General features: G+C 43.5%; 1 protein-coding gene and 1 long non-coding RNA gene across 2 annotated transcripts in view; both read left to right on the top strand.

Moving 5' to 3' along the window:
- The first annotated feature begins 244 nt into the window (after window positions 1-244).
- Window positions 245-25,964, top strand: part of LOC120956940 (uncharacterized) — a 27,541-nt gene continuing 1,821 nt past the window's right edge. The window contains exons 1-9 of the mRNA XM_040378774.1: window positions 245-518; window positions 579-777; window positions 861-1,216; window positions 1,303-1,509; window positions 1,573-1,717; window positions 16,362-16,520; window positions 16,601-16,792; window positions 17,041-17,226; window positions 17,305-17,414. Coding sequence (XP_040234708.1) covers window positions 316-518; window positions 579-777; window positions 861-1,216; window positions 1,303-1,509; window positions 1,573-1,717; window positions 16,362-16,520; window positions 16,601-16,792; window positions 17,041-17,226; window positions 17,305-17,414 — 1,757 coding nt within the window. The 5' untranslated portion in view covers window positions 245-315. The remainder of the gene's footprint in view (window positions 519-578; window positions 778-860; window positions 1,217-1,302; window positions 1,510-1,572; window positions 1,718-16,361; window positions 16,521-16,600; window positions 16,793-17,040; window positions 17,227-17,304; window positions 17,415-25,964) is intronic.
- LOC120959997 (uncharacterized) lies at window positions 6,056-10,519 on the top strand. Its single transcript, XR_005752281.2, has 3 exons — window positions 6,056-10,103; window positions 10,211-10,301; window positions 10,367-10,519. It is a non-coding gene; the product is annotated as an uncharacterized LOC120959997 (long non-coding RNA).

Below are 25,964 nucleotides of genomic sequence, written 5' to 3'. Positions count from 1 at the left end.
GGGGGACATCTGTCACTCTCTGCATACAAATTTCATTACCCCGCACCAGCCCTCCCCGATTTTTATACCGGAGCCCCCGGAAGAGAAATGTCATGTCGAGAAATGTCATTCTGCTCTGAACAACTTTACCTTGTCATTTATAACACCTTGATTTCACCACCTGATATTTTGAATCCACCTTGTGTCAAATCGAAAAATGACATGTTGCTCTGAATAACTTCACCTTGTCATATGAAAACACCTTGGTTTTGTGTCCTTTTTTACATATGAACGTAACAAGTAATAAATAAATTGTGAAGTCTTCGCGCATTTACAATGACTGATGGAAGCTTAGAAATGTGTATTTTAAAGTTTCTTCCATTTCAATCTTTCATTCACAACGATTTTTGGCACAAGTATGTCGATATTAAAATAGACATCGATCGTTTAAATGAAACAGGTCGAACAATTATCGGTACTATAGCCTTGAGAAAGAATAAGGTCCCAATGGTAGAAGTGACATGCAGTTCTCTCAACACGTAAGAAGAATTTTACTTCTAAATGCTTGAAATGGAGCTTACCGATTCAATATTTTTCAGAAAATACGAAGATGACTCGGTTTTAGGATTCCGATGCAAAGGAATTTTGTTAAATCATAATACGTTAGAGACTTTTAAGAATTGTGATAAAAAAGCACTTCTTAAAATAGAAGCCATTAAGTTATACAGTGATCTGCTGAATCAGGAATCAATACAGAGCAGCTCAGATTTAGTGAAATTTTGTTTGCTTTCATTTGCTGTAAGTGCAGTATATTGCTCTCTGATATCGATGTGTAATAAGTTTAACAACGAGTTATCTACAAAACCCTTGTTATCTCTTAGGATCTAAAAAAATATAAATTCTACCACTGGTTTGCGTTTCCTGCACCTACGGAACTGATATTCAAGTATGATGATGAAAAAACTATCACATCAATCTCAGAAGAAAGACTTCGATCGTGCATCGTTCAGTTTCTGTATCGAAAACCTACACCAAATGAACCTTTTTTTATTTATCATGTCAATGAAGGGATCAAACTAATCTCAGAGTATATCCAACATCACAATAAATTAGCGAACTTTCGTGAACAGGATTTAAATAATTTATATTTTTGTTGCTATGACCCATCGGGTCAAAACATCTCTTCACCTCCCGGTTGGCAATTAAGACAATTTCTAACGTATCTCGTGATAACAAGGTATTGTATTTTTTGTTTCATTAACTATCATATGTAATTATACCAGTAGCCCTGAATATCTATGTTTATTATTATTATTTACATAGTCCTGCCCTTGCGGAACAAGGAATAAAATGTATTCGAATAACTGGCGGCACTGCATCTGAACTTCAATTTAGTGAAATGAGAATATTTCTACCAAAACATGTGTCGAACGTAAACAGCCTGTCATCTTGGGTAGGTTGGGAATCAGATGAAAGTGGAAAATATCTTCCACGCTTAACAACTTTGAATAACAGCATGTCTCCGAAAAGGTAAGCATTTGAACATTCATGAACTCAAATATAAAAGCTAAATACCAACAATGATGTTTTCAGACTCGCAGAGAATGCTATAAACCTAAATTTGAAGCTTATGAAATGGCGTCTAGTCCCTTCAATTAATCTTAACGCTATCAGTCGTACTAAATGCCTTCTACTAGGTGCTGGAACGTTGGGATGTAATGTTGCTAGGTCTTTATTGGTAAGTCATTATTAATTATTTGTTATTGGTTAATTATTAATTTACATTCAACGAAACGCGAGGGGCCTTCTTGAAGCGAATTCTTTTACATACTTTGCATTAAAGCCACATTTCAATCATCGATTTGTCACGTTTAGTGTTAGGAAAAATAATCAACACGTAGAAGGTCGTACGGCACGAACACAATTTAACAACGCATCGCGCGATATGTGAGGCCGCAAATACCATATCTGCGGACGCGTTCAAACGTGTATAACAGTTCCACAGAGATATCCCAACCCGCTGCGCAACGCGATCGAAAACTTCTCAAACTCAAACTGCAAACATATTTCACAGCCCATGGCTGTGAAATATTAGGCTGGAAACCCAAGTGACATTTTCGAGCAGATTGTTAGCGTTTTTCGAGTTGCTGGAAGCTTAAACAGCAGGCTTAAAATTGGCTTAAAGACCCCCCGCTGCGCAAAGCGACGGAAGAAATCATGGAGTTCTGAGAATTTTATCATGCCCTCTTTTTCTCTCCAACGGCAAATTTGTCGAGCAGCTCGTCGAGCTGCCCGTCCCTGGCTCCGCCTCATTCCCCTCGCCTGAGCGCGCTTCCGAAGGTTTGAATGTGTTGGTGCGTCAGACGGCCAATCGCTGTCAGCCATCGTTCGTGCTCTTTCCCTCGCGTGTTGTCAATGCTCGCGAGCTGTTGTGGCGCCAAAAATGCCGTTAACAAACATTGCGGCGATGAAGTTGCATTTTCACAAATCAAACCTCAAAATTGCTATGAGTTTAATCGATGCAATGTAAAAATGACTACGGAATCGCTAGCGCTCGATGGAGGGTTTGCTGTGCAACGCGCAGAACCCAAATTCGCTCTAACACGTTTCTAACACTAAGCTTTTGCTTTCGTCTGTTGTGGATTACATAGATATGCTAAGCATCCTGCGCATGTGTGTATGCAAAACTGTCGCCAAATATAATTTATTCCGGAATGTTATGATCCATCGGTCAAAGAAAGGAAGGTGTTCATGAAAGGCGGAAAGACGAATTGAGGCCCCTGAGGAGGGGGTACTGACACACAGCTGTTGGAAGATTGAACAGTATACTTAAATTGCCAGCGGATGGGGGGGAGGAGGGGGGGTGGCCATGGGAACCCTATGATCAGTGGCCACAGTCCCTAAAATTGTTGTCGCCATGGGGGGAGGCGAGGTGCAAATGGTTCTCCAGCCACGGAGCCCTAAAGACCATCTTTCCGGGGGCCCTTGTTGCTAATAATCTGTCCACTTGTAGACATACGGCATACTACAAACTAGAAATCTTCGGCGACCGCCTAGTCCGCCTACCGTTAGGTCCACCGCTGGTTCATGACGGCGTTTTTTTATCGTGGATGTGCATCCTTCCCCCTGCCTGCAGCGTATGCATCGAGCAGGAGACAGTGTGGCAGTATGCAAGTTGCACGCTGGATAGGAGCGGTCCCGCAGCACCGCCATCATTCCGCACATCTGCATGCCCGTCATGGGTTCTAACCGCGTATGAACCGTCCGCCGTAGCAAGAACTGACTATCCGGCTACGTGCTACTCAAGACTTGAAAAGGCCGGCATGATCGCGTTGGCTATTACGCCAATAATAATAATAATAATAAGAAGAAGAAAAACTAAGCATAGCAGTCCACACTCGGGGAAGGTTTTTGTTTTGACTTTGTTGCTGCCGGTCTACCGCTTTGACGAGACAAATACACGGAATTCAATCGACCAAAACATGAACCTACCGATCCGAACCCATTCCAAGGCATTGCCGGTCAATCGGCGTCATGATAACTACTCCAAACCAATAAGCCACCAGATTCTGGACGGACAGGTGCAGCACCATACGCGCACCGTAATAAACAAATCCAGAATCCTCTTTTGTATGAATTCAATTCAAGTTTTGTTTCCACTTGCGTCCGCTAGCGGAATGGGAAAGAAATTTGCTACATATCACATGCACGTTCGCTTCGATCGTGTGCCTTTTTAACACCCCCAACAGCAGAGCCGATCGCAAAGATGCCAATGCCAATGGTTGTGTTGTCTCTCAGGTAGCGAGATCGAAAATGCGTGGACGTTGTAGCCGCAGCGGATGAAGATGTACGCATCAGAATCAAATAGTTTTGGGGTTTCCAAACGCACGCACACACACAAACACACAAACACGCGCGCGCAAACTCACACACAAACACGCGCGCGCAAACTCGCACACGCACACACACACACACACACACACACACACACACACACACACACACACACACACACACACACACACACACACACACACACACACACACACACACACACACACACACACACACACGCGCACACTTGCATAAACGCGCGCACGCCAGCACGCACCCACGAAAGCGCGCTCGCGAGCACGCACCCCCGAAGTCGCGCAAGCACGCACTCCCCCCCCCCCACTAGATCACCCCCCCCCCCCTCTCCCGCACGAGCGAGTACGGCTACCTTATCGGAAGAAAGGCTGGTTCAGCTATCATGTAGCGCATCCTCATCCCTAGCGCCGGGCGGGGAGGGAATCGCGACATGATAGAGTGAACGGTCACTTAACCCGCGCTGTGTGTGTGCGTGTGTGTGTATCGAGACCCGAAAACGCGAGACAGATTTCGGCACATTAAAAAAATATTGCCACTATACATTGCTACATGATGCTTAGAAGGTCGTTGAAGCATCAAACATGTTCAAATTAAAAAATATTAGATTAGTGTTACACGTTCTCCTACGCTTGTTTTAAATAGGCTTCTTCACCCTCAACTGGCAGGGGCATCGAATGGTCTCATCAGCAGCGGCACGAAATAAAATAATCCATCAATACACCGATAACACTTTGAATCCCAATCCAGCTTCTCCCACAGCGTCTCAAGGTCACACACAAATTAATAAATGCTAACACCCACGAATAATAATACACAACCGCAATGCACATATGAGTATCAACGCATACACCACAACAACCAATCAGCTGGCGGCGGAAGGCACGGGCAGAAGCGCCGCAAGTGCAAGTAAGGCAAGGCAGGGCGAGGGAGGGAGAAGAAGCGGACGAAAAAATGGGCGCCATTATTTTTTTAAATTTTTTGACCGTTTTTTTTTTGCTCCGCCGCCCGAACTGTCCGAACTGTCCGAACTGCCCGAACTGCGCGACCCAGCGCAGAAATCGCTGAAGAACAGCGCGGGAGAGCAGCCAAAATCTGCGCTGGCCAGCGCAGATTTTGTTGCATTTTCTGCGCTGGAAACTGCTCGAATTTGCGCAGCGGGGAGCAAGCGATATTGCAGAATTTAAGCTTATTATAACAGTTGAAACGTCAGTGTGAAGCGTTTTTTCTGGTGCCATTTTGAGAATTGTCATCACGTTGTGCACAAGCTACCGGCCCAAAACAAAACATGCGTACTTTTCAACCCATATTAAACAACAAGTTTATTATAAAACACTCTTTCACGTTGTTTTGTTATTTTCCCTGCGTTTCTCCGCTATTCTGATGCTCCTGGATAGATCGTTTATTTCTTCTTACTCAGTGTTTTGGCTGTTTGAACACCGAGGACGAAACTGCAAGCTTCTTGTTTGTCCGGCTTCTACCGAAGTTCTGACATAAACTTCAACGCTTCAACACATCGTTGTTCACTCACACACCCATGTTTTCAAGCGTTCATATGAGGCAATGGGTTAAATCGAGCTGTTCACGAGGAGTTTAAGCTAAAAATGTAGAACAGTTGTCACCTGGGAATAGACGAACCGAGATCATCGCGGTACCGCGAAAATCGCGTATGACTTGAGCTGTCAATTATGTTATAAAATCTGACAGATAGGCCAGATAATCGCGGTTCGTGTATGGAACCATCCGAGGTCTGGTGACGATTGAATGTGCCAAGAAGAAATATTTTTCTATCAATTTGCGAATCAAATTATTTATTTCACATAGTTTATGCAAAATAAAATACAAAACTCATTTCTCGACACGAGTTTTCTCACAAATCCGCCAGAAAAAGTAAAAATAATCGGTTCGCGCTGCCGCGAAAATCTCAGCAATACCGAAGTTGGGTATCTCTGCGAAACAGCAGGCGCGATTGGAGGCGCGGAAGATTTGACAGCTCTACTGTTATACAACTGTTATAAACAAGGCGCGAATTTCGCGGTATCGCGACGATCTCGGTTCGTCTATTTCCAGCCTTACGCAATCAAAATTGTTGCAAATTTATAAATGAAATATTTCGAAATTTTCAGCGCTGAATTTTTTGGGTTGATAGGGTAACTGTACCAGTTACCAGTTATCAACTGGTTGATAAACTATCATAGCATGTTACAATATTTTTTATTTGCCGGTTCAAAGCCCTTTTTCATAAATATTCGTGAAAATGCAAACATTGATTTTGCTCCTATTTTCGGCAGTTTGTTCCTATTTTCGGCAGGCTGTGTTCCTATTTTCGGCAGCGCGAATACGGGTCAGAAAATGTTTGTATCAATGTGAATATGTACAAAAAAATGTTTAAAGCAATTTAACACTCTTACTTTCCTAACATTGGTGTTAAAAAGCACTTTAATTATTAATTTTATGTTGCTTATTTTGGCTCGTTTTGACAGCCATTTTGATGCGACGTTTAAACAGAGCAGCCATTGACAGTTTGATGGTTATAGCGTACGGTGCGAACTGGCTTACAAATATTTATTTTTCTCTTAAGTTAGTGCATTTTTTGTCGTAAAATTGGTGATATTTGGTACAAGAAAGGTCATATTATGTATCGACATACGCATTGTAGTGTTCTGATCAATTTTAAAAGGAATATTCAGCCAAATTGTGTGTGTTTGTTATTATTCCGAGTTTCGACAGGAGCCCACAACATTGAGCTGTCAAAAATGAACATTTACTGTGTACCTATTTTCGGCAGCATTTACAGTGAAAAATAACCTGTTTATCGTGATTTTAAAATTCCGAACAAGTTAGAATAAATTAAATAAGCATAAAATCTAGCATAAAATATACACCACTTTTTCATTGTTTTACTGTTCTGATTCTCTTAATCACAAAACCTGCCGAACGATTGGCTGACAGCAAAGCTGCCGAAAAAAAGCACAATTTATTTGATATTTTGGAAAATACGTAATTAAATGGTGTGAAACTTCGTATGTGAATATCAAATAAGTACACTTTCTCTACAAAATTGTATTTTGTGAAATTTTTTACCGCATTTGTGCAGAATTTCACGTTTTTAGCTACCCTGCCGAAAATAGGTACACTGCCGAAAACTGGTACAGTTATCCTATATTTCTTCGATCGGAATCCAAGCGTTTTCCCTGAAATTTCTGCTCACTTTTTCGATCGCTTTTGGCGGAAAGCGATCGAAAATCCGCCCGCTGCGCAAAGCGACAGAAGAAATCATGCCGTTTGGAGAATTTTATCATGCCATCTTTTTCCCTCCAACAACAAATTTGTCAAGCAGCTCGTCGAGCTACCCGTCCCTGGCTCCGCCTCATACCCCTCGCCTGTGCGCGCTGTCCAAAGTGGGTATAGGGATTAGGTGGGCTTATAGGTTTGGCGGGAAGGCCATATTGGACGAACGAATGACAGGAGGGGACTCGATTGTGATACGTAGTTTTTCACCTACACTACGACACATCAACCAAAACAGCCATTGGAATTCACACGCATACATCAACAAATGATCGAATCCCCTCCTGTCATTTCGTTTTCATTTTTCTACAACACGGCTGTCAAATTGTTCGGGATAAGCCCACCTGTATAATGAACCCACTTTGGCGCTGTCGATGGTTAGGATGTGTTGGTGCGTCCAAGGTGTTATAAATGACAAGGTGAAGTTGTTCAGAGCAAAATGACATTTCTCGACTTGACATTTCTCTTCCGGGGGCTCCGGTATAAAAATTCGGGAGGGCTGGTGCGGGGTATTGAAATTTGTATGCAGAGAGTGACAGATGTCCCCCACAATGTCGCCCAGCAAAAGCGATAAAAATCAACCTTCTAAATACATTATCCTTGCTCCAACGGCAAATTTGTCAAGCAGCTCGTCGAGCTACCCGTCCCTGGCTCCGCCTCATACCCCTCGCCTGAGCGCGCTGTCGATGGTTTGGATGTGTTGGTGCGTCAGACGGCCAATCGCTGTTAGCCGTCGTCCGTGCTTTTTCCCTCCATAGCGCCATCTCTTTCTCGCGTGTGGTCAATGCTCGCGAGCTGTTGTGGCGCCTAAAAATGCCGTTAGAAAACATTGCGGCGATGAAGTTGCATTTTCACAAATCAAACCAAAAAAAGCGCAATGAGTTCAATTGCTGCAATGTAAAAACAACTACGGAATCGCTAGCGCACGATGGAGGGTTTGCTGTGCAACGCGCTGAACCCTAATTCGCATTGACACGTTCAGCTCGGCGCTGATTTTTATCAACTCCGTTCCGCCAGCATCAAGAACCCAAGCTGATAGTGAAACCAGCATCCTGGAAAGTTCACTGGTAGTCGTTGGGACATGTCATCGATCTGAACGTGTTAAGCATTAAGCATAACTTTGTTACCCTAAGCTTTTGCTTTCGTATGATGTACATTACACAGATATCCAGAGCCATCTGCGCGTGGGTGTGAGCGTGCGTGTGTGTGCAACACTTTCGCCAAATGTGTTTTCTTCCGGAATGTATGCATCGAGCAGGAGACAGTGTGGCAGTATGCAAGTAACCCGCTGGATGGGAGCGGTCGCGTGGCACCGCCATCATTCCGCACATCTGCATGCCCGTCGTGGGTTCTAACCGCGTATGAACCGTCCGCCGTAGCAAGGGGTGACTATCCGGCTACGTGGTACTCAAGTCCTGAAAAGGCCGGCATGACCGCGTAGGCCATTACACCAATAATAAGAATAATAATAAGAAAAAGAAGAACTTACCATAGCAGTCCACACTCGGGGAAGGTTTTTGTTTTGACTTTGGTGCTGCCGGGCTACCGCTGTGGCGCGACAAATGCACGGAATGCACTCGACCAAAACATGAACCTACCGATCCGAACCCATTCCAAGGCATTGCCGGTCAATCGGCGTCATGATACCGACTCTAAGCCAACAAGCCACCAGATTCTGGACGGACAAGTGCAGCACCATACGCGCACCGTAATAAACAAATCCAGAATCCTCTTTTGTATGAATTCAATTCAAAATGTTGTTTCCACTTGCGTCTGCTAGCTGAATTAGAAATAAATGTGCAACATATCGCACGCACGTTTGCTTAGATCGTGTGTCTTTTTAATACCCCCATCAGCAGAGCCGATCGCAAAGATGCCAATGCCAATGGTTGTGTTGTCTCTCAGGTAGCGAGATCGAAAATGCATGGACGTTGTAGCCGCAGCGGATGAAAATGTACGCATCAGAATCAAATAGTTTTGGGGTTTCCAAACGCACGCACACACACAAACACGCGCGCGCAAACTCACACACTCACACACACACACACACACAAACACGCGCGCGCAAACTCACACACTCACACACACACACACACAGACACACGCACACACGCAAACACACACACACGCACGCACACACGCACGCACGCACACATGCATGTACGCGCGCACGCGAGCACGCACCCACGAAAGCGCGCAGGCGACAACGCACCTACGAACGCGCGCACGCGAGAACGCATCTACGAACCCACGCACACGCACGAGCGAGTACGGCTACCTTCCCGCTTGGCAAAGAGTAACTCATTTTGATGCCTCACGCTACCCCTGGCCTTAGTTTTAAAGGAATCATGCGACACACTCGTACTCCACTACCCCATCCCATGGAAAAACGCTCCCACCATCGAGGTGTTGACCAAAATTTCGCTGTGTGCATGAGACACACACTCGCAATCCTCCAGCCCTCCACAGCTGAACGCTCCCACCGTTGCGAAGATAGAATTTTTGCTGTGAGCGTGAGACCTTGAAGCGCAAGAGATGACACTATGTGTAAAGACGATCATAATTCGATATGGTCAAAATGCGTCGATTGTCGTTTCATTTATCTGGTAATGATGTATTCACTTCATCAAAATTTTTAACGTTAACAACATGGCTGATAACAATAGTTGAAATGTAAATCAGAATAAAATCAATTCATGTAAAGTAAAATAAATTCCATTATACTTTATTTTGACCATATGATCAACACTTGTACATAGTGCCATTTACTTTGTGTTCTTCACTCTCGCGCTGTGTTGTGATCGTTCGAAACTCATCGCCAGAACGAATGCAAATCTCATTTGGGAAACATTGGTGCCGGTAAATGCAGCGAAAATTATGAAATGATAATAGAAAAGTGGTTAAGTAAATCATGAAGGATGTCAACGCAGGCGTAAATGCAGTATGTTTTGTTACATGATCTACGGGTAAGTGCATGCATAAGAAGAAGAATCTTCCAAATGATGTTTGTGTTCTAACAATCGTACTGCTTTTAATGTTTGTTTATTCTTCTATTATTTTCCATCACACCTAGCTATTTCATTGCCAAAGCTCCTGATAACAGATCAAAGCAGATGGATCGGGCTTACAGAGTCGCCATTTAACTTAAAATATCTTCGTGATCGGTAAGTTTTAAATAGTCCTAGTTTTGTTCACCATTCTAATGCTCGATTTATCTTTCATTCCTCAGGCAAACGCATCAAACACCAAGTGTTTCTCTTCCAACAGCACGCGCCATAGGTGGAGCAAGCAGCCAACGATTTGATCGCCAGTACGCGCCATCAAGAATTGATATTTTGCCAAACAGTACTGTGAATAAAAAACTGCACACTTACTGTCCGAATTTCCTGGAATTTTTTGATCGGTCTACGCTCGCGGGAATGGTGGGTTCGTTGAGGAGAAGGAAAGAAAGGGTGGGAGCGAGGATTAACCAAAAACGCGGCATTGAGAATGAGGGGAGGTGTGCTCAGCGCTCACGCTGGGACATTCACGATGCTTGAAATAAAATGTTAACAAGCATCGATTTCAAGCATGCATGTCGCGCGACATTTTGCCAAGCGGGTTATCGGTAGAACGGCTGGTTCAGCTATCTTGTAGCGCATCCTCAACCAAAGCGCCGGACGGGGTGGGGGATCGCGACATGATAGAGTGAACGGTCACTTTCCCCGCGCTGTGCGTGTGTGTGTGTCGAGACCCGAAAACTCGAGACATATTTCGACACATTAAAAAAAAAAAAATATTGCCACTATACACTGTGCTACATGATGCTTAGAAGGTCGTTGAAGCATCAAACATGTTCAAATTAAAAAATATTAGATTAGTGTTAGACGTTCTCCTACGCTTGTTTTAAATAGGCTTCGTCACCCTCGATTGGCACGGGCATCGAATGGTCTCATCAGCAGCGGCACGAAATAAAATAAACCTCAATACACCGATAACACTTTGAATCCCAATCCAGCTTCTCCCACAGCGTCTCAAGCCGCCACACACAAATTAATAAATGCTAACACCCACCAATAACAATACACAACCGCAATGCACATATAAGCATCAACGCATACACCACAACACCCAATCAGCTGGCGGCACGAGGCAGAACGCCCAAGGCACGGGCAGAAGCTCAAATAAGGCAAGGCAGGGTGAGGGAGGGAGAAGAAGCGGACGAGAAAATTGGCGGCAACATTTTTGAATTTTTTGACCGTTTTTTTTGCTCCGCCGCCATAAATAGTTTGTCCATTTCGCCAACAGATGGCGCGCTAAACCTGCGCAGGCCTGGCGCAGGAATCGCTGAAGTCCCGCGCGGGAGACCAGCCAAAATCTGCGCTGGCCAGCGCAGGCGGCTTTGGTACATTTCCTGCGCAGGAAACTGCTCGATTTTGCGCAGTGGGATGCGGTGATACTCATATGCATTGCGGTTGTGTATTGTTGTTATTGGTGGGTGTTAGCATTTATTAATTTGTGTGTGGCCTTGAGACGATGCGGGAGAAGCTGGATTGGGATTCAAAGTGTTATCGGTGTATTGATGGTTTATTTTATTTCGTGCCGCTGCTCATGAGACCATTCGATGCCCCTGCCAGTTGAGGGTGAAGAAGTCTATTTAAAACAAGCGTAGGAGAACGGCTAAGACTAATCTAATATTTTTTAATTTGAACATGTTTGATGCTTCAACGACCTTCTAAGCATCATGTAGCACAGTGTATAGTGGCAATAAAATATTTTTTTTAATGTGCCGAAATCTGTCTCGCGTTTTCGGGTCTCGTCACACACACGCACACACACAGCGCGGGGAAAGTGACCGTTCACTCTATCATGTCGCGATTCCCCACCCTGCCCGGCGCTAGGGATGAGGATGCGCTATATGATAGCTGATGATTGCGGAAGGGGAGGGGGGGTTTGGTGGAGGGTGCGTGCTTGCGTGCGCGCTTTCGTAGGTGCGTTCTCGCGTGCGCGCGTTCGTAGGTGCCTTATCGCGTGTGCGCGCGCGTGTCTGTGTGTGTGTGTGAGTTTGCGCGCGCGTGTTTGTGTGTGTGCGTGCGTTTGGAAACCCTAAAACTATTTGATTATGATGCGTACATTTTCATCCGCTGCGGCTACAACGTCCATGCATTTTCGATCTCGCTACCTGAGAGACAACACAACCATTGGCATTGGCATCTTTGCGATTGGCTCTGCTGTTGGGGGTATTAAAAAGACACACGATCTAAGCAAACGTGCGTGCGATATGTTGCACATTTATTTCTAATTCAGCTAGCGGGCGCAAGTGGCAACAACATTTTGAATTGAATCCATACAAAAAAGGATTCTGGATTTGTTTATTACGGTTCGCGTATGGTGCTGCACCTGTCCATCCAGAATCTGGTGGCTTGTTGGTTTGGAGTAGTTATCATGACGCCGATTGACCAGCAATGCCTTGGAATGGGTTCGGATGGGTAGGTTCATGTTTTGGTCGAGTGCATTCCGTGTATTTCTCTCGTCACAGCGGTAGCCCGGCAGCACCAAAGTCAAGACAAACTCTTACCCGGGTGTGGACTGCTATGCTAAGTTATTTTTATTATTATTATTATTATTATTATTATTATTATTATTATTATTATTATTATTATTATTATTATTATTATTATTATTATTATTATTGGCGTAAAAGCCAACGCGATCATGCCGGCCTTTTCAGGACTTGAGTACCACGTAGCCGGATAGTCACCTCTTGCTACGGCGGACGGTTCATACGCGATTAGAACCCACGACGGGCATGCAGATGTGCGGAATGATGGCGGTACCGCGGGCCCGCTCCTATCCAGTGTGCAACTTGCATACTGCCACACTGTCTCCTGCCCGGTGCATACGCAGCAGGCAGAGGGAAGGAAGCATCTCCGCAGTAAAAAAAAATCTAAAGGTGGATCTAAAGGTAGGCGGACTAGGCGGTCATCGAAGATCTCTAGTCTGTAGTATGCCGTATGTCTACAAGTGGACAGATTATTAGCGACAAGGGGACCCCCGGAAAGATGGTCTTTAGGGCTCCGTGGCTGGAGAACCATTTGCACCTCCCCTCCCCCCATGGCGACAACAATTTTAGGGCCTGTGACTGATGATTGTAGGGGTCCTATGGCCACCCCCCCCCCATCCGCTGGCAAATTAAGTATACTGTTCAATCTTCCAACAGCTGTGTATCAGTACCCCCTCCTCAGGGGCCTCAATTCGTCTTTCCGCCTTTCATGAACACCTTCCTTTCTTTGACCGATGGATCATAACATTCCGGAAGAAATTACATTTGGCGACAGTTTTGCATACACACGCACACTCACAATCATGCGCAGGATGCTTAGCATATCTATGTAATCCACAACAGACGAAAGCAAAAGCTTAGTGTTAGAAACGTGTTAGAGCGAATTATGGTTCTGCGCGTTGCGCAGCAAACCCTCCATCGTGCGCTAGCGATTCCGTAGTCATTTTTACATTGCATCGATTAAACTCATTGCGCTTTTTTGGTTTGATTTGTAAAAATGCAACTTCATCGCCGCAATGTGTATAAACGGTTTTTTAAGCGCCACAGCAACTCACGAGCATTGACCACACGCGAGAAAGAGATGGCGCTATGGAGGGAAAAAGCACGGACGATGGCTGACAGCGATTGGCCGTCTGACGCACCAACACATCCAAACCTTCGACAGCGCGCTCAGGCGAGGGGTATGAGGCGGAGCCAGGGACGGGTAGCTCGACGAGCTGCTTGACAAATTTGTTGTTGGAGGGAAAAAGATGGCATGATAAAATTCTCAGAACTCCATGATTTCTTGCGTCGCTTTGCGCAGCGGGACCACACACACACGCGACGACGCACTCACGCTTACGTTCTCTGTTCTGCCCCCCCTCCCCCACACTCGCCCCACAGATCTAGTTTTAGATCATCACACCCCTACGGACAAAGAGCGGGTAATTTTTATCATGGTGTGTGTAAAAACCTAGAATCAAGCCGATGGAAGATTTCGTAGGCTTAAAAAAAGGGAGAGAATCGATACCGCGGTTTTCTCCCGCTCCCATATAAAATACACGGTGCGCTCTCTCGGTTTCCGAGGTTCTTTTAAAAGTATTCTCGAAAAACTAGAAAGAACCTCGGAAACCGAGAGAGCGCACCGTGTATTTTATATGGGAGCGGGAGAAAACCACGGTACCGATTCTCTCCCCTTTTTTTAAGCCTACGAAATCTTCCATCGGCTTGATTCTAGGTTTTTACGCACACCATGATAAAAATTACCCGCTCTTTGTTTGTAGGGACTTCCATCGACGGCGGTCGATGGTGACGATGTGTGTCGTCGTGTGTGTGTTGTCGATTTGATCAGAAAAACTTTTTCTTTCACACCAAATCTCTGATTTGGAGTGTCGGCGTTCCGATTGAAGCAACCCGACTTTGATCAGTGCGCGCGGTTAAAACGACCTTTTTTATTGTGTTGTACGTAGCGTGCGCGCCAAAATTGTAAGAGTGCGCGGAGAGTTAATGTGGTTTTTTGGGGGTGGGGGAATGAGATACAGAGACAAATTTCGCTACACATTAACACATACATTCTCACTGCACGGGTTGAACTGCGAATGCTCAGTTCTGAGAGAATATACTCGAGCGCTCGCGCATGAGTGTAAGCAAGCGCGGCATAGAGGATAGAGGAAGACAAACGATTATTTTGCTCCAAGCTTTCTACTTTTGTCCCGTTGGGTATATGAGACAATGCCCGCACAACAAAATCGAGCAGGTGAACGCATTTTTGAAGTCGTCCCGAATTCACCTATGTCGGATCAACGGCCAGTTCCGACAATAGCATGGATGAGTTGCGAGCAAGGACGCTGGCTGGCAACCGGTCATTCTTCTTCTTCTTCTATTTGGCATAACGTCTAACAAGGACATGTCGGCCTGTACAGACTTTCGAGACTAAATTCATTATCACGCAGCCGGATAGTCAATCCTTGCTTCGGGGGAATGGTCCATTCCAGGCTTGAACCCCTGACGGGCATGTTATTGAGTCGTTGGAGTTGACGACTGTACCACGGGACCGCCTCATTACCGGTTATTATACTGCCTGAAAAATCAGTCCACCACAATGAACCTGTCGCAACGGACGAAGCAGGGATTATATAGCACCTATATAGTACCAGTACTCACATACGCCTCTGAGACATGGACACTGTCCAAATCTGACGAAACGCTCTTAGCCGCGTTCGAGATGAAGATGCTCAGCAGGATACTTGGCCCCGTATATGTGGAAGGACAATGGAGGAGCCGATATAATGACGAGCTATACGAGATGTACGGCGACCTCACTGTCGTACAGCGTATAAAGCTCGCCAGGCTCCGGTGGGCTGGCCATGTTGTACGCATGGAAACGGACGACCCAGCCCGTAAAGTCTTTTTAGGCCGTCCACAAGGACAGAGGAGGCGTGGTAGGCCCAAATTGAACTGGCAAGATGGCGTGGAGGTGTCCGCCATTAAGGCCAGGATAACGGACTGGCAGACGAAGGCGCGAGACCGTGAGCGGTTTCGGACACTCCTGAGGCAGGCCAAGACCGCAAAGCGGTTGTAGCGCCGGATAAGTAAGTAAGTATGTGTAAATAACACATCCGTAGGTCCGCTGATGTTGCCACCATCAGTTTGGTCTTTGCCTCGTTTATCTGCAATCCGAGGTTCTCTGCCGCCTGCTCAATCCCTTGGTAGGCTTCTGCTACATAGGAGAGCCGCAGACCAATGATGTCTATATCATCAGCGTATGCCAGGATCTGGGTTGACTTATAGAAGATGGTTCCCGTAGTCTCCACCCTCGAGTCGCGGATGGCCCTCTCTAGCGCAAGCCCGTCCCCCTGGCGCAGACCCTTGGTGGTAGCAAAAGGTCCTGAGAGTTTTCCATCCACCCTCACCTGGCATGTGACGTTGGTCATAGTCATTCTAACTAGCCTTATCAGTTTGGCCGGGATTCCAAGTTATTTACATATATTAGATAAGTATTTGCAATTCCGGTAAGAATACATGAAAATTAAGAAAAAAAACAACTGGGAAATGGGAAATAGGACAAAAATAGATACATTACCTTTTTTTCGTGTGCGATGTTGCAGTGCATCAAACCATCAAAATAATTAAAACTGATCCGTTAATTACAATTAAAACAATGTATTTATTTATTTCTTTAAAATATTGAAATTGTTTTTAGGCTTGGGGCATTACTCACATTTCAATAGTCGATTGCGGACATATTTCCTTATCGAATCCGATTAGGCAATCTTTGTATCGGTTCGAAGATACATTAAATGGAGGGAAACCAAAGGCTTCAACAGTTGCTGAAAGATTATTAGAAATTAATCCATCCGCGGTAAACTATTCACTGTTATATTTTTGACTTTAAATGTTTTTAAGTGAAAATTTAAAATTAACAATATTTATTTTTTGTAGAAAATTACCGGAATAAATTTGAAAATTCCCATGCCTGGACATCCCGTTGGACAAGGAAACGAAGTAAATGAGACAAGAGAGATATTGACCAAGCTTATAAATCTCATACAACAACATGATGTGATTTACTTACTGACGGACTCGCGTGAAAGTCGTTGGTTACCAACAATGCTTGGTCGGTTTTATAACAAGGTGAATCATTTAACTCTCATCTCTTAACCGCGGATTAAGAGGGATCGCGATATATATATATAATTTATATGTACGCGATATATATATGTATATATATGTATACATATATATGTATATATATATATATATATATATATATATATATATATATATATATATATATATATATATATATATATATATATATATATATATATATATATATATATATATATATATATATTCCTTTCCTTTTTTGTATGACACAGATTGTTATGAATGCAGCTCTCGGATTCGATTCTTACCTTGTTATGCGACATGGATTTCAAACAAACAACATCATGGAAGCAGACGGCGATACTAATCTCTCGTCGACAGTTATTGCAGGATTTCATAAGATCAACTGCTGTGATTTAGGATGTTACTTTTGTAATGACATTGTTGCTCCTGGGAATGTATGTGTATTTGTATATGTTATTCCCGATTGCTTTTGTATAGGGTGCATGTTTTTATGCTTTTTCTTTTATTATCAGTCAATGAAGGATCGTACATTAGATCAACAGTGCACTGTTACGAGACCAGGTGTATCGAATATGGCTTCAGCATTAGCAGTAGAATTGATGATATCAATCATTCAACATGGGTAAGTAAAAAGACATTTATTTCAGTCTAATCGATGTGTTTCAAGAATGGCTTCAGTATTAGCACAATAATTCTTGATATTGCTCATTCAACATCGGGATATCGAACATTGTTTATTTTTAATTTCTCAATTTTTTTTTGAGCAACTCGTGGCTTCGAGAATCGGTCTAAATTAGTTGCATTTGAACCGTTCTGTACAAACGGTGTTCAGGTTGTTTTGCATACTTTGCTGATTTTTATTTACTGGTAATGTTTATATGTGTTTTCATTGTTTTTTTATTCAGTAGGAACGGCTACGGCCGTATTGCTTAACGCTCCATAGTTATGTGAAACTGAAACTAAAAAAATCAAAATGTTAATGAAAGCCAAGTCCATCACTGGTTTAGGCAGGCCTTCACCGACAACGGCTGTTATGCCAAAGAAGAAGAAGAATATGTGCGATATAAAATTTGTGTATGCTAGTTAATTTGGCCCGGTTACAGAATTCTTCTTCATCTTCTTTGGCACAACAACCGTTGCCGGTCAAGGCCCGCCTCTACCCACTAGTGAAAATGAGCTTTTCTTGCAGTGACTTATTGTTACCATAGCAGGAGAGTCAGTCCTAGGTACCCCTACCCATACCAAGACACGGTGTATTCAGGGCTTGATCCCATGACGGCTACAGGATTAAACAATGTAATTTTAGGTATATTTAATAGCTTAAGAATGCACACAAAGGTCTTTTTAAGACAACGCAAATCGTAAGTGCCTCTTACGCTTTGTTTGTATTAGCTTTTTCGAACCAATCAAACCCTTAGAATTCCATTCCAGCAGGTGATAGAAAACTCATCCATCGAACCCATCATACCGTCAACTCCATACAATTTTGACCGGAGTTCGATGGGTAGCTGAAGATTTTTCTGAGACTGAAGATTGTCATGTGTAATAGGTGGTTGGATACAGAAATTGGTTCAGAACCCATACCGATTCTAGTACTGTTGTCGAATCCATATCCTTCTTGCAACTTTTAAATAACCCGCATTCAATTCGACACTAATTCCAGGTCTTATAGTTGATCAATAACTTACATAGGCCATCTCGAACCCATACCTGCTGTAATATGTTTGATGGCTGTTACGGTCGCCATGTGGTATGTTTTGAGATAGTCACAGTATGTTAGATTTTGGGTCGATCGCAATGTAGTAACTTTGAACTCGCGTTGGTCAGGGTGGCCTTCGTCATCGTTTGCCGAATTTAGTAGAACTGAGGTGGATACTGTTCCGAAGCGGACTTTCGACACTTGATCGTCCAGGCGATCATAGAAACCTTTAGGAGGTTTCCCTTACTGGAAACGTTGGAGTTTAGAGGCCTTACCTTGGGCAGGGGGACATATCTAAACTCTTTAAATGAGAACTCGATAGATGTAGGATGGGCATAGTCCTATCCTGACAGTCCGAACGAATCTGACCTGCCATGATCGGAGTTGGTTGGTTGTACGTACTGATTTCTGTTGGAATAATAATTATGTCGATTTGCATGCTGATTTCTGTTGTTGTTAGTGTTATTGTTGTTATATCTGAAGTTATTATTATTTCTGTTGTTGTTCTGTCCATATCTTGCGGGTGGGAACCTGGGTGGGATTTGTGTCTGATATCTATTATTATTTGAGAATTTGTTGAAATTGTTCCTTCCCTGGTAGTTGTTTTCATACCCTCTATTGTTCCTGGTAGCGTTTGAATATAGGATCTTTGTCTGATCATTCTTTCCCTTTTTCGTTCTATCTTCTAGCTCCAACTTTACTGCTTGCTCTATTGCTTCATGCAAGGTTTCGAATTTACTCGATCTCATTATAATTTTGGTCTCGCCATCTTTAAGTCCATAACTCAATGCACTGATTCCTGATTTAGTTGCCTTTTTTTTAGCTACTTCTGGCGCTATCTCTTCTGCAATGTATGCCTCTTCTAGTTGTTGCGTTAATTTTTCAATAACGCTTCCAAAATCTTCTATCGTTCCAGTCTGTTTAGTATTGTCCATTTTTGATACTACGATCTCTGGTGTTACCTTTATGCTGCACCTGTCTTGTAATTTGCTAACTATATCTTCAATTGAAGTTGGGGTTTCCCCTACTACAATTCGTGCTTTTCCTGTTAGACGTCCTAGTACCAGTTCTATTACTGTTTCTTTATTTTCTGGCTTTACTATTTTCTTTAATACATTTAAGTTTGACACCACACCTTTCAAATCCTTCTCATTACCATCATACTTTGATATGAGAGAAGTGGTGATTTTAATCAATTCCATAATGTCAGCCATTTTGTCAGGTTTCGTTTCTATTGTTATGTCAAATTGGTTCTCTGATAATGTCGTATTTAACGAATCTGGATGTCTCTCGAAGTGTATTTTTATGCACTTATTTATTTCGTAGTATACGTATCTACTCTTTTTAACTAGCTTTGTTAATATTTCATCTTTAATAGACGATTCGTGCTTTCGTAGGAGTTCTTGTATTTCGTCGTATATTTCCTTAGTATTATCCCTTAATGTTGTTAACGCGTAAAGCCTATAACATCTGTTCAGCTGTTTCACCTGATCATAAATTCTATCTAATATTTCTATTTTCTCGAATAGTTTTTGCATATTTATGCAGCCTCATCAATAAAATTGCATATTTACGGTACCTTGTTTAAATACATAGCATGTATTTGTTGTTGTTGCTGCTCATGGTGTAACGCTCGTTACCGGTGCTCGGTGTTTAATTGGTGCTTGATGTGAAGTTCTACGGTGTCATCAGTTGTCGCTCGATGTCTTGTCGGGGTTGGGATACTTGTCCATTCTCGTCTGCCGATCCAGATTGGGCAGTGAGCTCGCAGTATCTTTTCGTCTTCCACGTTGGGAACGGTTGTTCCATTCGATCACACTAGTCACATCTCGTATACCGTAGTCTCGCCATTCATTCTATCACCTTTCAGATGAACATCACTTCTGCTTATGGTTTCACAGCACTGGTGACATCGCTATTTCCGCTTACGTTGGTTTGGGTTCGTTGCGTTATTAATCACTTCAAGATTGTTCTAGTTTGCAAACTGATCACTTAAGGGTTTATTTATAATGTTGTTGCATTTTTGCACGTTGAGGAAGGTTTGTCACAACACTTTATTTTTTTGTATTGCTGTACATCACTTTTTTTTCGCCCTTCAAACGATTCATCACTTATATTTTCGATGAGTTGTCATTTTGTACACCACACTGTATTTGCTTTTGGTCGCTCATTCATAGCGATTGATTTTTTTTTTATATATGGGTCACTTGTGCCAGCTGCGTTGTTCAATACAAATTTGCACATTTGACACTTTTTTCCGTCGTATACCGGTTATGGTCAAAAACGCACTTTTTTTTTTTACACTATTTGATGCGTTAGCACGACACTGCTGTACGTTACCGTTGTACGTATCACAAATAATTTGTTTATACTTCTGCCCGAAGATTGCAGATTAAGGTCACGGTCGCCATGTAATATGTTTGATGGCTGTTACGGTCGCCATGTGGTATGTTTTGAGATAGTCACAGTATGTTAGATTTTGGGTCGATCGCAATGTAGTAACTTTGAACTCGCGTTGGTCAGGGTGGCCTTCGTCATTGTTTGCCGAATTTAGTAGAACTGAGGTGGATACTGTTCCGAAGCGGACTTTCGACACTTGATCGTCCAGGCGATCATAGAAACCTTTAGGAGGTTTCCCTTACTGGAAACGTTGGAGTTTAGAGGCCTTACCTTGGGCAGGGGGACATATCTAAACTCTTTAAATGAGAACTCGATAGATGTAGGATGGGCATAGTCTTATCCTGACAGTCCGAACGAATCTGACCTGCCATGATCGGAGTTGGTTTTATTTATACTCAAATGAAGTTAAGGGTTTCTCACATTTGGTTCCGGGTTGTTTGTTGGAAAGTTATTGTTTTCACTAAGCTAGTTACGTTTGTCTTTTGTTGACAAGAACGGTGGTTCTTGTCACTAAGTTCCTGTTTTGGGTTTAATGCATATACCGTTCCTGCTTTGGGTTATAAAGCATAAACTGTTCCTGCTTATGTTGTACGTTTCGGTTGGTTCTGTTAAGTGTGTCACAATTGTTTTTATATGAACGGTGTGGCCTGAGCTCTTCCGGGTGTGTATGGTATGATCTGATTTACTGAGTGTGTTATAATGAATGTGTTACAATGGTGTGATCTGGCTTTCCAATGTGTCTATAGCTGATAGTGTGTATTATAATTAGTTCTGTATAGCAGATATGCTACACTGCCATGAACCTTATCCTGATCCCCTTTTCCGTCCATGGTTTTCTGAGTATGGTTACTAGGATCATTTCAAGCACATTGCATCAAATTTATGAAATAGAGAAAGCAGGCAAATTTCACCCTAACAACGAATAGAAAAAGGGAAAATTCAATCTAGAGCGTAGGGTGCATATTCGAGAGTTGGTGGAATAATGCTCACAGAACATGGCGATGTGTGACAACCCTTACATTTTCATAGCCAAAAGTAAGCGACTTCAATAAAAAAAACGTGTAAAAAATAATACTAATCAAAAATAGTCCGATATCTTGAAAAATCTCGGATAACCATGCCAAAATATAAAAGAAGGCTTGAAGCTTATGAGAATAAGCTAATTAAATTTAAATAAAATAATTATAATAATTAGTCATTTTTGGTACATCATGTGCGTTTTAAGTATCTTAAGGTTAGAATACCAGTTCTGATGGTGTTGCAAAGCGTTTTCATGATTTTCTAAATATCGACATGGTTGCATCAGAATGGTCAAAGAATTTTGTAATGTTTTTGAAAAATGTTATGCAGAAAGTTTGTAAATGTTTTGGAACTTTTTCAATATTTTGGGCGATAAAAATCTAAAAAAACTAAAAAATATATTTAATTTTTTAAAATAATGGTTTGCCTGTCAATACTAAATAACTGAACTCGATAGGAATCGACTTCATGTAAGGGTATGAAAGAAATAGTTACACTTTCGGTTTTAGTTTAGTCATTTAAAATTTCGATTTATAAAGATTCGCAAGAATATAAATAGATAGAACACATTGTTAACCTACAAACCCCGTCAATTGTGTACGTCAATACGTCAAACTATTTAACGTAATACGTTAAAAATATCTGCGACCTCTAGGCCCATTGCAATTGAATATCGTGTTCGTCTGCATTTCCTCTAGAACATTTACGGGCGCCTTTGTAGCGGTCTAAGGCTGCGCTCTGGCACCAATCGAACACGACAACCGACTCGAACAAACCCATATAATCATATGGAGGTGCACTGTCAGACACAAACAAACAAACAAGACAAACATGTCAAATCCCATACATTTTTCATGTTCGATGTCGTGTTCGATTGGTGCTAGAGCGCCGGGTAAGAGAACATCGATGGTGAAGTGGGTGGTGGGAGGAAAAAAACATCGGACTAGGATTACATTCCTTAACTATGTATGTAACAGCAGCAAATATTTAGATTCTGCTAAAAAATCGTTGTTGAGCTTTTTATGTCGCTTTTGTTTGATCGGATCAGTTTTGAACCGTTTTTCACAAAATTGATTAGGCTCTCATGGCAATTTCAAAATAGTATTTGAACAACTTTTTACATACTTTGATTTGCATTTTCAAACCCATCATTACTTGCGAAAAAAATTTTTGTGAAATTTTTTGCTATTCGAAAAAAAATATTTTTTGATAATTACTCTTATAAAACTTATAAAACCTTCAAATAAGTTATAAAAACACTGTTTAAAAATCGTTCAAAAATGTATTTCTGTAAAACCTTTGTAGAATATGTTATTTATATTTTTGAACGGTTTTTAAATGCGTTATTTAGCACATAAAACCTGTTTTTCGAAGTGTCTTCATAGTTATGGTACGACCATAAATTTGTTTTTTCGTCATAAGTCATGTAAAAATGTGCTAAAAAAATTTGAAAAAATATACGAAGATGTGAAATAGTATTCTGCACAACTCATACATTCACTGTTTTTATCTATCTCTTATGGATTTTCTGCAAATCGCGAAAAACGACTGTCCATATAGTTGTGATAGGCGCTGTATAAAAGTACGGTTGCCGCGCACCAGCCTCACCGAGAGCCCCTGCCGAGAGCTCCTGCTCGATCGGCTCGCTAATACACTCTAATCATGGGCTCGGCACACACTAAGCCTTGCGCTGCTTAGTGTGTGCGACAGTGTGCGTGACACACTGTCGTCCTCCTGGACGTTGACCGGTGGCAGCGCAACTGCCACGGCAAGTCCAGGGGTCTGCACGGCTGCCCTCAACATTTCCCCCTTTTAATACAGAAGAGCTCGAACCGACGCGGGGGTATTCCACTAATGGAATACCGGCGTGGTGACACTCTTATGGCTGATGCTGCTGAGATTTGGGGACCCCGATGTTGTCGCGCTGAGCAGCGGTTGCTGCTGTTTTCGGTCCTCACCGCGATGGCGATTAATCAGCGGTGATGCTGCTGCTGTGCCGCTCCCTGGGACGGCGGCGATGGTGTGACGACGACAATGATGATGATGATGATAATGATGAAGATGATGATAATGCCGCGATGATCCTTGCCCCAGGGCAGCAACGATGTATTTTTTCGATGGTGGGCGGCAGTGATGAGATATGGCATGGTTCGTCGCCCTCCTGGGATACTTTAGCTGCAGCCGGGGAAAAATGCGTATCCCGTTGGAACGGGGCTGCAGCCAAGGCGGCATGACTCTTCGCCCTTCATTTATGCTGTGGCTGCAGTCGGGGCGCAATTGGCGACGCCCGTTCGACTGCAGCTGGGACGGCATGCTACCTGGGCCCCTCTGCATACTGTGGCTGTAGCCGAGGCGCAATTGACGACGCTGTGACGCAATGTTCGACTACAGCCAGTACGATATATGATCTCGCCCTACCGGACACTGTACTGCAGCCAGGGTGACATATGTCCTTACCATGGCACCTCGCCCGTCCGGTTACTTACTGTGCTGCTACTGCTACAGCTGGCGGAATGCGTTCGCGCCGATGTGGGGCTGCTGTGTTGCAGCCGATGCAACTTGTGCGTTGTCGTTCCTTATTGTACTGTCGAGGCGGAAAGGTACGTCGCCGTGGTGAGAGGCAGGGCTCGAGCCGCGGCGGAATTGCTGCCTCGCCGATGATTTTGCTAAGCTCGAGCCGGGCGGTATTGCTCGTCGCCGATGGATCCTTGCCGTGCTGCTGCTGCAGCTGGGCGGAATGCGTTCTCGCCCGATGAAGCTGGGGCTTCAGCATGGGTGGATGTGACGCCCATCCGAAGATCCAGCAGCAAGGCGGAAAGCTGCCTCGCCTGTGGTGCTGCTGGTGTTGCTGAGGCTGCAGCCCAACGACTTTCCTTTGTCGCCGAGAGTGTGTGCTCGGCTGCCCATGTGGTCGCCAATGATGGGACGGCAGCCCGGGGCCTCGGTGTTTGCGGTGGCGTCGGCCCGATGTTCCGTGGTATCCCTAAGGCACCGGAAGCCGTGCCATCGCGACGCTGCAATGACGCTGCAGAGGCCAGACGTAACGCGATGGCTGCCGCGGGTTCTTTAGGATCCTCCTTGCGCAAGAGGATCCCATCCTCGTCGCCACTGTTATGTTCTCGTAGATTTATTCATTACTTTCATTTGATTTAATTTATTTCTACAAATGTCCGCCTCGAGGGCTTAACAATGTTTCTTAATTACTAAAGAAAGGATAAGGATGAGGAAGAATGAAGTCGAGAACGGAAGAACACTTATTAACGTGCGTACTAAATAAAACACAAATGACACAAACAATAAACACTTTAAAATCACAAGTGCGGTGGCCGCGCACCAGCCGCACCGAGCGCCCCTGCCGAGAGCTCCAGCTCGATCGGCTCGCTAACACACTCTAATCGTGCGCTCGGCACACACTAAGGTGACACACTGTCGTCCTCCTGGACATGTGGCAGCGCAACTGCCACGGCAAGTCCAGGGGTCGGCACGGCTGCCCACAACAGTGACTGAACGAGCTTTGCGGTTATGACAGCCTAAAAAAGATCTCGACCTCTTTTTTTGTCTACTCAGCCGAATATTCCGTCATTTGGTCCGTCAAATTTGGTTGCCACGGACGGACGGACAGAAAAACTTAACACAGGATCGTCGCAGTAACGTTGCATTCCGTTAATGCGACGGTCATAGTGTGCGTGCCACTCGATTGTACAGGCAGGCATTTGATGATAGTAGCATGCGATTCGCAAGTGACGAAACGCGATTCGTAGCAAATGACACAAGAATCAGCTGTATCGCTGTAAACAGGTGTTAATTGGAGATGCAGTTGATGCAGTCAGCCCTTGTTTCGTCAAAGTTACAAAATAAAAATACATAAATACATGAATGTAGATACGCCGAAAATACAGGCGAAACTCTTCCAAACATTACCGATTTTGCTCGTAATTTGTAGGACATGCGTAACATATTAAACATCACATGTAATGTGAAATAGAATAATCAAATTGATGATACAACATCTGAAGCCCAAGAAACATTTCTGGAAAGATAGACAAATTTATG

The sequence above is a fragment of the Anopheles coluzzii genome, chromosome 3, assembly GCF_943734685.1.
Source record: "Anopheles coluzzii chromosome 3, AcolN3, whole genome shotgun sequence".
NCBI classification, from domain to species: Eukaryota; Metazoa; Arthropoda; class Insecta; order Diptera; family Culicidae; genus Anopheles; species Anopheles coluzzii.
Note: the sequence above shows the minus strand (reverse complement) of the source record. Positions and strands in the feature narration are given on the sequence as shown.